Source organism: Leucopleurus acutus (assembly GCF_964270905.1).
Source record: "Leucopleurus acutus genome assembly, chromosome: 19".
NCBI lineage: Eukaryota > Metazoa > Chordata > Mammalia > Artiodactyla > Delphinidae > Leucopleurus > Leucopleurus acutus.
In genome coordinates, this window is record NC_139161.1 from 46824891 (window position 1) to 46837236 (window position 12346).

Consider the following 12346-nt stretch of genomic DNA (forward strand, 5'->3'; position numbering starts at 1 on the left):
CTATAGTCTGGCAGTCCGGTGGATGTTAAGACCTATTTCAGACTCAGGCAATGAATCATACACTCTGGCTAGATCTGCAGTAGGGTCACATTGATGACAAGTTGTGATCCTGAGATCTGCTCTGAAAAGTATTGGAGGCAAGTAGGAATATGCATCATGTTTTTCTAGCACCTCACACTTCTGACTCAGAAAAGAGTTAAGAGGCTTCAAAAACTAGAGACCGGACTCCTGCTTTGCTGAGGGATAAAATGAAATATAGAAAGAACTATCATGGTAAATTCCCGAGGTTACATATCAAGTTGGTCCCAGAAAGAGAAGCAGCACACTTCTGCTGTAACCAGTGAGGGCAATGCCCCTCTCTCCCTTCCCTCATCTTGATCTTTGTCAAATCTCACTCCATATTTTGTTTCACTTACCTCTCTATCCAGCAATTTCCCTTATCAGTGGATCTGCCACCAAAGCCCAGCTTTTAAAAAAGGAAACGATAAAACAGATGCAAAAACTGTACTAGGGCATTAATCTACAGGTAAAATCCTTTTACAGGGAACTCCCAATTAAATGGAATACATTTTTTGTTTGAATCAATTTTGATCCACATTTTGTTGACTCAATTATTTCTTGAACTAAGTGGACTTGGAAAACTTTTATAATCAAAGTGTTCATTTTGTGCTAACAGCTTTGTTTTGTTTTTTTTTAACAGCTTTGTTTTAATGGCATTTGAATTTGTGTATGTGAGACATTCTGTCTCTTTTATTCTGAGACGTCCTGATGTACTTTAAATATTTCTTTCTCCATTTATAGCATCTTATCCTTGAATAAATTCTTATTTGAAAATGCAAAAAGTACTTTCTTTTTGGACTAGATAATACCTTCCATATTTTTCTCACATTTATTCCCAGTTCTTCAATTCCCTTCCCTAAGCAACCTGTTACTATTTCTTTTTCCTATTTTTTTTTTTTTTGGGCTGCACTGCGCGGTATGTGGGATCTTAGTTCGCCACTAGGGATCGAACCCGTGCCCCCGGCATTGGAAGCGCAGAGTCTGAACCACCGGACCGCCAGGGAAGTCCCCTGTTACTATTTCTTAAGTGTCTTTCCAGATATGTTTCCTCCATACATAAGCATTATATTTGTGTATACATATATATGTTTTTTTCTCCACTTAAAAATTTACAAGTGGGGCTTCCCTGGTGGTGCAGTGGTTGAGAGTACGCCTGCCAATGCAGGGGACACGGGTTCGTGCCCCAGTCCGGGAAGATCCCACATGCCGCGGAGCGGCTGGGCCCGTGAGCCATGGCCGCTGAGCCTGCGCGTCCGGAGCCTGTGCTCTGCAACAGGAGAGGCCACAACAGTGAGAGGCCCGCGTACCACAAAAAAATAAAAATTAAAAAAAAAAATTTACAAGTGGTAGCTTAGTCTTTCCTACCTATTCTGCACCTTACTTTCTCTTGTGTTACATCTTAGAGATATTTCATATCAGTGCAAGAGATGGTTAATTTTATGTGTCAACTTGACTAGGCCACAGTGTGCCCAGTATATTCCTCATTTGGGTGTGTTACTCTGGCCTGTTTACTGAGTGACCACAAAAGTTGTTGGTTTTGAGGGGGTCCCCGACCATGGGAAGACTCTGCAGAAGTTCCAGGCTGCTGTACAAACTGCCCTGTCCCTTGGGCCATATGACCCATCAGATCCGATGGTGCTTGAGGTAGGTCACAGGCAGATAGGGATGCTATTTGGAGACTTCGGCAGCCCCTGTAGGTGAGGCCTGCCATTCTCTGTGGATAACTACTCACCTTTGGAGAAACAGTACGTGGCCTGCTACCGGATCTTCATAGAGGCCGAACACTTGGGCCACCACGCATCAGTTACCACGCTACCTGAGCTGTCTGTCATGAACTGGGTGTTATCTGCCCCACCAAGCCATAAGGTTGGGTGTGCACAGGGACACTTCATCATCAGATGGATGTGGAATATATGCGATTGGGCCCAAGCAGGCCCTGAAGGCACAAGTAAGTTACAGGCTCATGGAATTCACTGGTTACCATGTTCCTCACCACTCTGAAGCAGCTGGTTTGGTGGAACGGTAGAATGGCCTTTTGAACATTCGGTTTACAGCACTAGTTAGGTGGCAGCACTTTGCAGGGCCAGGGCAAGGTTCTCCAGAAGACTCTGTGTGCTGTGAATTAGCATCCAGTATAAGGTGCTGTTTCTCCCATAGCTAGGGTCACGGAGCCAGGAATCGGGAGGTGGAAATGGGAGGGGCACCGATCACTATTACCCCTAGTGACCCACTAGCAAAATGTTTGCTTCTTGTTCCCACAACGTCATGCTCTGCTGGCCTACAGGTCTTAGTTCCAAATGGAGGAGTGCCTCCACCAGGAGAAACAACAGTGATTCCATTGCACAGGAAGTTAAGACTGCCACCTGGCCACTTTGGGCATCTCATGCCTCTGAGTTAACAGGCAAAGAAGGGAGTTACTCTGTTGGGTGGAATGATTGATCCTGACCACCAAGGGGAAATTGGACCACTGGTCAACAGTGAAGGTAAGGAAGAGCGTATCTGCAATATGGGAGACCCCTTAGGGCATCTCTTAGTTATCATACCCTGTGATTAAGGTCAAAGGAATACTACAATAACCTAGTCCTGGCAGGACTACTAATGACCTAGACCCTTCAGGAATGAGGGTTTGAGTCACTCCACCAGGTAAAGAACCATGACCAGCTGAGGTGCTTGCTGAAGTCAAAAGGCATAAAAAAAGATAGTAGAAGAAGGTGGTTATAAATACCAGCTATGATCACATGATCAGTTATAGAAATGAGGGCTATATTGTCATGAGTATTTCTTCCTTGTTATGAATATATGTGTGTGTGTTTGTATTTGGCAAACATCTTTGTTCCTTTTATCTCTTATTTCCTTATAATGTAACATAAAATGTATTGACTTTATATTGTAGTATTTAAGTATTGTTAATTTTACATCATCGTACTTAAGTTACGGGATATCAAGGTGAGTGAACATCCTCAACGACTTTACCGTCTCTTATGGGGATGGAGTCAGTGCATTTCTGCTTGTATACATGATACTTGTATCATTTTAGGCAGGATTATGATCTTGTTATTGTCTTTATTTGGAGAGTAAGTGCGGTTTAAGGAGATGCATATCGGTGCCAAATTGACAAGGGGTAGACATGTGATGTTTAATTTTGTGTGCCAAATTGACTGGGGTGCAGAGTACCCAGATACTTTTTAAAATATTTATTTATTTATTTGGTTGTGCCAGCTCTTAGTTGTGGCAGGCAGGCTCCTTAGTTGTGGCTTTCAGGGTCCTTAGTTGCGGCTCACCTGGCTCCTTAGTTGTGACATACGGGCTCCTTCGTTGTGGCATGCGAACTCTTAGTTGCAGCACGTGAACTCTTAGTTATGGCATGCAGGCAGGATCTAGTTCCCTGACCAGGGATCGAACCCATGCCCCCTGCATTGGGAACATGGAGTCTTAACCACTGTGCCACCAGGGAAGTCCCGAGTATCCAGATATTTGGTTAAACATTATTCTGGGTGTGTCTGTGAGGGTGTTTCTGGATGAGATTAACATGTAAAACAGTAGACAGAGTAAAGCAGGTTGCCTTCCCAATGTGGGTGGGCCTCATCCAATCAGTTGAAGGCCTGGATAGAATAAAAAGTAAGGGAGAATTCACTCTCTCTGCCTGTCTTAGAGCTGGGACATAGGTCTTCCCCTGCCTTTGGACTCAATACAGACTAGAACTTACACCATCAGCTCCCCTGATTTTCCAGTCTTTGGACTCAGACTGGAACTAACTATACCATCAGTTATCTGAGTCTCCAGCTTGCTGACTGCAGACCTTGGGACTTCTCAGTCTCCATAATCATGTGAACCAATTCCTTATAGCAAATCTCTCTCTGTATTGGTTCTCTTTCTCTGGAGAGCACAGACACAGAGCTCTGTGCTGATACAGTGTACATCTCCTTAATTCCTTTCAATGACTAGATTGTATCCCAAATGATGAATGTGCCATCCTTTAATCCTCCTCATTGATACATAGTTAGGCTCTTTCCAGTTTTCCAGTCTTTTTCTGATTTCACCAGTGTATCGATAACTATCTGTACACATACATCTTTGTGCCCTTATGCTACTATAACTGAAGACCAAGGAATGTGATTTATGACTCTTAAAGGTGACAAATATGTATTTGTTCTGTGCATGTTTTGTATGACATCATGTGCCTTAGAATGCAGTTTCCCCAAAGAAAAACTCTAATGTGTAAGTGCTATAAATGTCAGGTATGTTGTGGCTCCCTAACACATATTTTAAAACAATAATAATTTGCAGAATAGCAGGTCAATTCATGTAACCTAACTAGCTAAATACCAGTTGGGACATTTTCTTTAAGTGGGTCTCTTGAACCGTGTACTCAGAGAGAGTGCTTTCCATAAGCCAAAGGATGTTGGCTATTCTTTACAGGAAACCCAGTGAGTCTCCTCAGGCTTCTTCTTGTAACAAACACCCACTAGAACTATGATTTTGGAATCATTTCCATTGCAAATCCCCTCTTTCCACACCCCTTTAAAAGGCAGCTGCAGTATTTGGCATCTAACCAAGGCCTGCTGCACCAACAATTCTCTAAATTTTATTTATATTTCATGTGCAGTATGTTCAAACTCTCACTTTCCCAGGTGCCAGATGCTGGTTTGGACACACTCCAGTAGAAAGTGCTTTCCTGTCAAATAATAAAAGGAAAATGCTGAACATACCACCTCTTTATACAGACTTGCGTATAGTATACCAAAGTTAAGTACTCTAATAATGACTTCACTATTTCCCCAATTTGCAATCCCCCCTAATTCCCTCCTCACCTCCCTCCACACCAAATACTTTGTCCCTCATCTCCCATAGGATGTTTATGGTCCCCTTCCATATCTTCAGTGTTCACTTGAAAACGTCAGGGTGTAGGAATCTATCTGTCTCACATGCTTTGGATGGGGCCTGATGTAACCCACCCACGGGTGTTTCAAATATGATTTGGATGAGAAAATAAAACACTTTAACCCACTTTCAGTATTTTAAAAGATATCTAACAACTTAATGTCTGCTGTTAATAGCTTTTACATGTTTTCACTAAAAAGCGATGCTTTCCATGTGTTGGATAATAATACTGTCCCTGCAGTCGCACAGAATTTTGGTATGACACTAAAAATGAGCTTGGAATTCGCCTTTATCATAGGTCTCTTGCCTGCCTAAAGGCAATCCTCAGTCCAAAGATCCTACTTGTGAAATGAGCAGCAGTGTTAGGTGGATGCTGAGAAAGTAGATATCGTTTCAAGAGATTGCCAGTCCACTCGTGGCGCCCGCCTCCACCTCCACCTCTTTCACCGCTTTATGTGGTGACATTTCACTGAACCGAAAACTAGTACAATTCCATGTTCTATCCCAGAAAATTGGGAACCTTAAGCGTGAAGATTTGTGTTTGTGCCCAAAGCTTGCAGTTATATTCTGAGGTTTAAATGAACTCTTGTTAAGCAGGCTATGATTTGTGTGTGTGTGTTTGCATGTGTGGAAAGCCGCTATAAAATATAGACATTCTGCTTGGCTGCCAGTATCTCGTTTTCTTTTTCAACGTTTCCACTAGATGGCGGTAGATGTCCAAGAAATAACTTGCAAAAGCCTGGTGGAGGGCTGTGAGAGGGGCGTCCCATCCTTTCACTGGGCTGTTGGTAGCTGAGCGGACACACTGTTGTTCCTCTGTTGCGGGTGGGCATGGTGTACATTTTATTTTTTCGACTGTGTGTGTGTCGGGGTGGCGAGGCCGGAAGACTTGCCACAGACCACCTGTTTAATCCAGGTTCTCTCTAACCATAGGGTAGCGTCTTGCCAGCTGGGGGAAAAAAAATCTCTAGAATTTTTCTCAACTATCAACAGACTTAATAGAAGCCACGGAACCGGTTCAGGAAAGCAGCCAGCTTCGATTTAGAGATGCCGTGGCATCTGGTCCCTATATTTGTGGAGATGGAAGACAGCCAATCGCTGGTGAGGAAATGGCCGCGGCGACCTGGGGACTGAAATCCCACAGTGAGTCCTGCGATCAACCCACAAGTACTTATGGATTCCCTCCCATGTGCCTAGCACTAGATCAGAAGCTACACAAGAAATAAAAGAGGTGGCGTCATCCAGTCCTCTTATAGTAGAGAACATGAAACACACACACAGAGAAGTAAGTGCCGAGCAAGACCTAGCGTGATGAAGGTAACATTGTGTGAAGATGGGAAGTCCTCCGCCAGGGTTGTCTCCCGAGCACTTCGGCCACGCGGCGGGAGCCCGCGCCCCCTACGCCCTCTGCAGCAGCCAGTGCCTAGGCGGCTAGCACTGCTACAAAGGGGGCGTGGCGTGGGCGGGCCCCACGGGCGGGGCTTTCTTTTCCCCAGTGCCCGCCGCCGCCGCCGCCGCTGCCGCCGCCTCTGCCCGCCGCGCGGACCGAGGGAGCGCGGTCGCCGCCGCCTGCCTGCCCGGGTGCCCGCGTGCCCGGGCAGCGGTGGGCCAGGATGTCGGGTTTCCTGGAGGAGCTGCTGGGAGAGAAGCTGGTGACGGGCGGCGGCGAGGAGGTGGACGTGCACTCGTTGGCTGCCCGCGGCATCTCGCTGCTCGGGCTCTACTTCGGCTGTAGCCTGAGCGCCCCCTGCGCGCAGCTCAGCGCCAGCCTGGCCGCCTTCTACGGCCGCCTGCGGGGGGACGCGGCGGCCGGGCCAGGGGCTGGGGCCGGCCCGGGGCCGGGGGCCGGGGCGGCGGCGGAACCCGAGTCGCGGCGCCGCCTGGAGATTGTCTTCGTGTCCTCGGACCAGGACCAGCGGCAGTGGCAGGACTTCGTGCGGGACATGCCGTGGTTGGCGCTGCCCTACAAGGAGAAGCACAGGAAGGTGAGCTGCGCCGGCCTCGTCGGCGGCTCCGGCCTCGTCGGCGTCCCCGGCCTGGGTGCGCAGCCCGCGAGTTCCCGGGAGCCGGGTCCTCGCCGCCCCCCACCCCGGCGCCCCCTCCGCCCCCTTCTCCGTCGTGCACGAGCTTCCCCTCCTGCTCCTCAGCGTCCCCTGCCTCTGCCCGCCTCCCCGTCCCGGAACCTCGCCGGCTAGCGGCTCCCGCGGCAACTCCTCTGTGCCGATGCCAGGCCGCGCCCGCTGGGGAAGTTTGAAACCCCTGGGGCCCCGACTCGCGTCCTGGGGAGTCGAGAGCCCGGTTCCCCCATGGTGGGAAGCCTCGAGTTAGGGGGTGGCTGTGCTCGGGGGTCGCGACTCGGTGACCCCCACCCCCAGGCAGAGGCGCAGGGAGGGGCCGCTTCCTTTCCCTCAGCGCTAGACTCCCCGCGGATACCTGTGGTGGTGGGGGAGGGCGCTAGCCCCCTACCCATAATGCCTGAACCAGGAAGTTTCCTCTCTTTCCGAGAGAAATCGCCTTTCCTGGGGCTCTCTCCGGCTGTGGCCGGGGACCCGGAGGCCGAGGCTAGGCCGCCAGGCGCCCTTGAGGGGCGGGGGGTGTCGGCCGCTGACCGTGGCTTCGGGCGAGAAGGAGCTCGCTCGTCTGCCTTCGCCTTCCCTCCGCCCCCAACCCCTACCCCGGGCTGAACTAGTGGCCCCCGGGGAGCCTTTCATTGTCTGGCTGTCCAGCCATCCTCACCAGATGCCTCTCGGGCACCGGACCAGACCCGTCCGTGCAGCTCTTAGTTGCTTGGTTGGTGGGCCAGTGTTGCCTTGACATCGAATTAAATGCTGAACCGATCCCATAGGTGCAGATTGACCGGAAGAACGAGGATTGGGGGAAATTTATACCTTGCTGTCAACTTCTGATCTCCCGCCGCCCTCCGGCCCCCCCCACCCCGGTTTGCTGCTGAAATTAGCTTTGATTTTTGAGTGTGTCTGTTGGATGAAGATGTCTGTTTTAATAAAACAAATTCAGGAAATTTTCCCATGAATCGAAACAGAAAAAGTTTTGGAGTACTTTTGCTTAATTAGTATGCCTGATGCAACGTGTGAATCCAGCCCCTTCCTTTCCGGAGGAAACTCTCATTTTATGGAGTGGACAGGAGAAGGGCTCTTCTGGGGGCGTTTAGGGCTGCCATGTGCTGCTTTAATGTGTACAGAATCTTGTTGAGAAGCATGATTTAAACTTAGTCGAGTAAAAGGCTTAGACTGTGACCCCATATGTCTCGAGTAAATCATCCATGGAAGCAGTGTAAGGTACAGACTTGGTATTTAAAGTATGAAATACAGTTTAACAAATACAGTTTGTAAATTTAACATTGGAGAAACATGGGCTCACTAACCACACAGAGGCAAAGCTTGGCGTTTTAAACACTTTTTAGGTGATCTTGCCCATATTTGATTTATATGGTGCCTGAATATGAATAGCCAGTCCTTTTTTGCTTTAAAACATGGGAATCCTTTGTTTTCCTTGGTGTTGGTTTTTATGATCGTTTTGGGGAGGAGTAATGTCCAGAAAGTGCTTTATCAAGAAATATTTTCATTGTTATGTCCATTTTCTGTTGTAGACCAAAGGCCATGTAAAATAATGTCCTTATTGGGCAATACGAATGAATTCTAGCTTTTGCAAATACACAGTGATGGTAAAATGTTACAGACCTAAGGCCTATTGTTGTGTTTTCCTCCACAACAAGTGGGGGAAATAAATTTGCTGGATAGTAAAAAATATGGGGCAAATTGAGATGTTTTGCAAATGCTTAAAGCTTTTTTTCCAAAAAGGAGAATATCTGATATGACATAGGCCGTGCCTAGTTCAGTGCGCTCTGGGCAGTCCTTTTACATGAAAAAAAAGTGGTCTGTGGCTCCAGCCTGGACTTGCTAATTCCACCAGGATGAGAGTCTGGATGACACAGGGCAGAACCTCATTTGAAAATACAGTTCAGATTGCTGGCCCGTGCCCAAACCATGGTGCGTTAGCATATTAAAAATTTATTTTTGCTCAGAGCTTTTCTGACTCACATTCTGTAGTTCACTTTGTTGTCTAAAACAAGTCCAGGGCTTCCCTGGTGGCGCAGTGGTTAAGAATCCGCCTGCCAATTCAGGGAACCCAGGTTCGAGCCCTGGTGGGGGAAGATCCCACATGCTGAGGAGCCCGTGTGCCACAACTACTGAGCCTGCGCTCTAGAGCCCTAGAGCCACAACTACTGAAGCCCGCGTGCCTAGAGTCTGTGCTCTGCCAGAAAAGCCACCGCAGTGAGAAGCCCGCGTACCTCAAAGAAGAGTAGCCCCCGCTCGCCACAACTAGAGAAAGCCCAGCCACACACAGCAAGGAAGACCCAATGCAGCCAAAAATAAATAAAGTAAATAAGTTTATTAAAAAAATAAAACAAGTCCAGTTTTCAAGGAGGTAGTTTCTGCTCCTTGATGTTCATGAATAGGCAACTCAAGACTGGATCCTAGAAATATTCTTATTTGTGGTGATATACCAGGTAAAAGGACTCCAGCTGTGTTTCTTATGGAAAATATACTCTTGGAAATTACAACAGCTATGTACTCACTTTGGAAGAAATTATTTTCCCCCTTGAAACCAAAGAGATGTAAAACAAATTCCTTTTCTGTAACTTTGAGTTTTTGTCTCTCTTATTTGAAATTGGTGTGCTTAGAAATCTGTGATCTTGGGATGCCAATTCTGTGATAACAACAGTGAAAGACCCAGGGCACCTGCGATTCAGGGTGCCCACTGGCTAGACAGCTTAGCTTCTTGTTGATGGATTCTGTCCATGTTGTTTCACCAACTATAAAAATAGCATTAAAGGAGAGAATTTTGTTTTTACACTGAAGGGAAACCAAAGTTCCAGATTACTAATTTTTTTAAGTTCTCATTAACATTTGTTCTTAAATCCATTGGTATACTTCCCACTGGGATAACAAAGGATATGGTTCTAATTAGTTATTGGCTGGCATTTCTCTAAAGAAAATCGAAAAATTATGGTAGGGAAAGAAAATGCAGTGTATCATTTCTCTTTTTCTTCTTTTATTAATTTCCCCTTTATATAGTAAGAAAGTCTCGGGATGGCCGAGACTTTAAAACTGCGTTTTGCATGGCTCCTCTCACCTTGCTTGGAACTGTGAGAGAACACCAAATAACAGGATTCCAGCATCTTTTTTAAAATTCTTTGTGGAAGGTTGTCCTGTTTCTACTTGCTTTAGTGGTTGGGGCAAAAGTAATTGAAGCTTCACTTTTTGGCTTCTAAGCACACACGTATAAAGAGCTGTATAGAAATTGTAATTAGATGATAACAGAACTTTGAGTGCTTTTATAAGAGCCGTGTTGTCAGGAAACATATAATCCTGAAGTTAAGGCAGTTAGATTTGTTTTAATAAGTAGGTTTGTTTTTTGTTTCGTTGATAGACATTTTTCAAATTTCTGGAGAGAAAATGTGATGAATAGTTGGAAAGTGGTGAAGATTCGGACTTTTGGGATTTGATCTCTCCCTTTAGACTAATATGGGTTACTTAGTTGTCAAAACTAGAGAGTTGATCTTTGGGATCTGCTTCAGCATCACAGAGGAAAGCACTGGTTTTGGTCTTAGAGACACAGGGCTCAGCTTTGCCTGGGCTGGATGCCTGATGAAAAACATTTGGTCAGTGTGCGTGCCCTGACATCAAAGGATGCAGTACCACTGGTCTTTTTTTATATATCTATATATATAAATTTGTTTATTTATTTTTGGCTGCGTTGGGTCTTCGTTGCTGCGTGTGGGCTTTCTCTAGTTGCAGTGAGCGGAGGCTGCTCTTCGTTGCTGTGTGTGGGCTTCTCATTGCAGTGGCTTCTCTTGTTGCAGAGCACGGGTTCTAGGCGTGGGGGCTTCAGTAGTTGTGGCTCGCGGGCTCTAGAGCACAGGCTCAGTAGTTGTGGCGCATGGGCTTAGTTGCTCTGTGGCATGTGGGATCTTCCGGGACCAAGGATCAAACCCGTGTCCCCTGCACTGGCAGGTGGATTCTTAACCACTGCACCACCAGGGAAGTCCAGTATTGCTGGTGTTGATCTGGACAGGTTTGGTGGGCTCTGGCTTGGTCCCAGAACTTCCTGCCCCACAGAAAGGGGACGAGAAAGAGCAGGAGAGCGGCAGAGTTAGGGGCTCTGGTCTAGTGTCTCTGGTCCGCCTGCTTCGGCCAGGGGAAGTGGTATCTTCCTGTTCCCCACCAGGGTTGTTTGCGCTCGGTGATTCTGGTTCAGACTAAATCAGAGGCTTGGCCTAGAATTCACCTGAATCACTTGGGCTCTTTGGATAGGGTGAGATTTGGTACCAACCCCGGCAGTCTTACAGCTCTATCTCTCCCAGTGCTTTCTCCCTCAATCCAAATACCCTAGCCCCTAAGAGAGTGATTTCTACAACACTGACAAATGACTTTCGAGGTGGTAAGAGATGGCAAAAAGGCACCGCTTTGAATATTGGCGTTTTCTGCCTTCCACATAAGGACCAGCCAGGACAGGTTCCCTCTGTTGACTGTGTTTCCAGGACTTGGATCCATCTAATAAAAGACAACAGTCTGATTAAAGTAATAAGAGCAATTTTCCTTGAGAGGCTTTTTCCTCATTCCATTATTTGTAATGTATTTTTTAATCTCATTTTTCTCCTCTGCATAATGAAGCTGTCTAGTGTAGTGGCTGAAAATACAGACTCTTGTCCTTTAGATCCTGCCTCTGCCATTTGTTAGCTGTGTGACCTTGTGCAAGTTATCCTACCTCTCTGTGTCTCAGGTTCCTAACCTATAAAATGGAGATGGCAACAGCACCTGCCTTACAGCATTGTTGTAAAGACTACACAAGATAATATACACGTGCCTGGCATATAGTACGTGCTCAATAAGTGCTAGCACTTATTATTTGTTAATAAATGACCATGAACTTCAGTAATTCGTTTTATAGTGTGAGCCTTTGGAATATATCACATTACAGAATTGCAAAACTGTTATGAGGCATATTTTTAACTTTTCGAACAAATGACCTTTATAACCATACAAGGGGATATGAGCAAGGAGTTGAAAGAATTGCCCTAGAAGAGCTTACAATCGAGGAGAAAGATCTAGAAAAATGAAACAAAAGCAAATGGATATAACAAACATCGTTCCTTAAAGTACTGATAGTACCGATATTTACTGAGCTTCGTGCTTATATTTGCCAGTGAAACTTGAGACAGCAAATCAGGGAAGCCAGGCATGATAAAGGAGAACAGCTTTCAGGTGATGGGGCGCTCTTCTTGAGAGAGATTAATTATGTACTTGGGTGATCGTTTTTGTGGTTTGCCAAAGCCATCAGGCATGTCTTCTGCTGATCCTAGCTGCTCAGATCTGGGCGGCTT

At 46.5% G+C, this 12346-nt stretch overlaps 1 protein-coding gene across 1 annotated transcript in view; it reads left to right on the forward strand.

The window, feature by feature from the left end:
* Positions 1-6554: 6554 nt before the first annotated feature.
* The window catches only part of NXN (nucleoredoxin), a gene marked incomplete at its 5' end in the record, with an annotated part of 140514 nt that continues 134722 nt past the window's right edge, over positions 6555-12346 (forward strand). The window contains one exon of the mRNA XM_082861065.1: positions 6555-6926. Within this exon, the coding sequence (XP_082717191.1) occupies positions 6555-6926 (372 nt within the window). The remainder of the gene's footprint in view (positions 6927-12346) is intronic.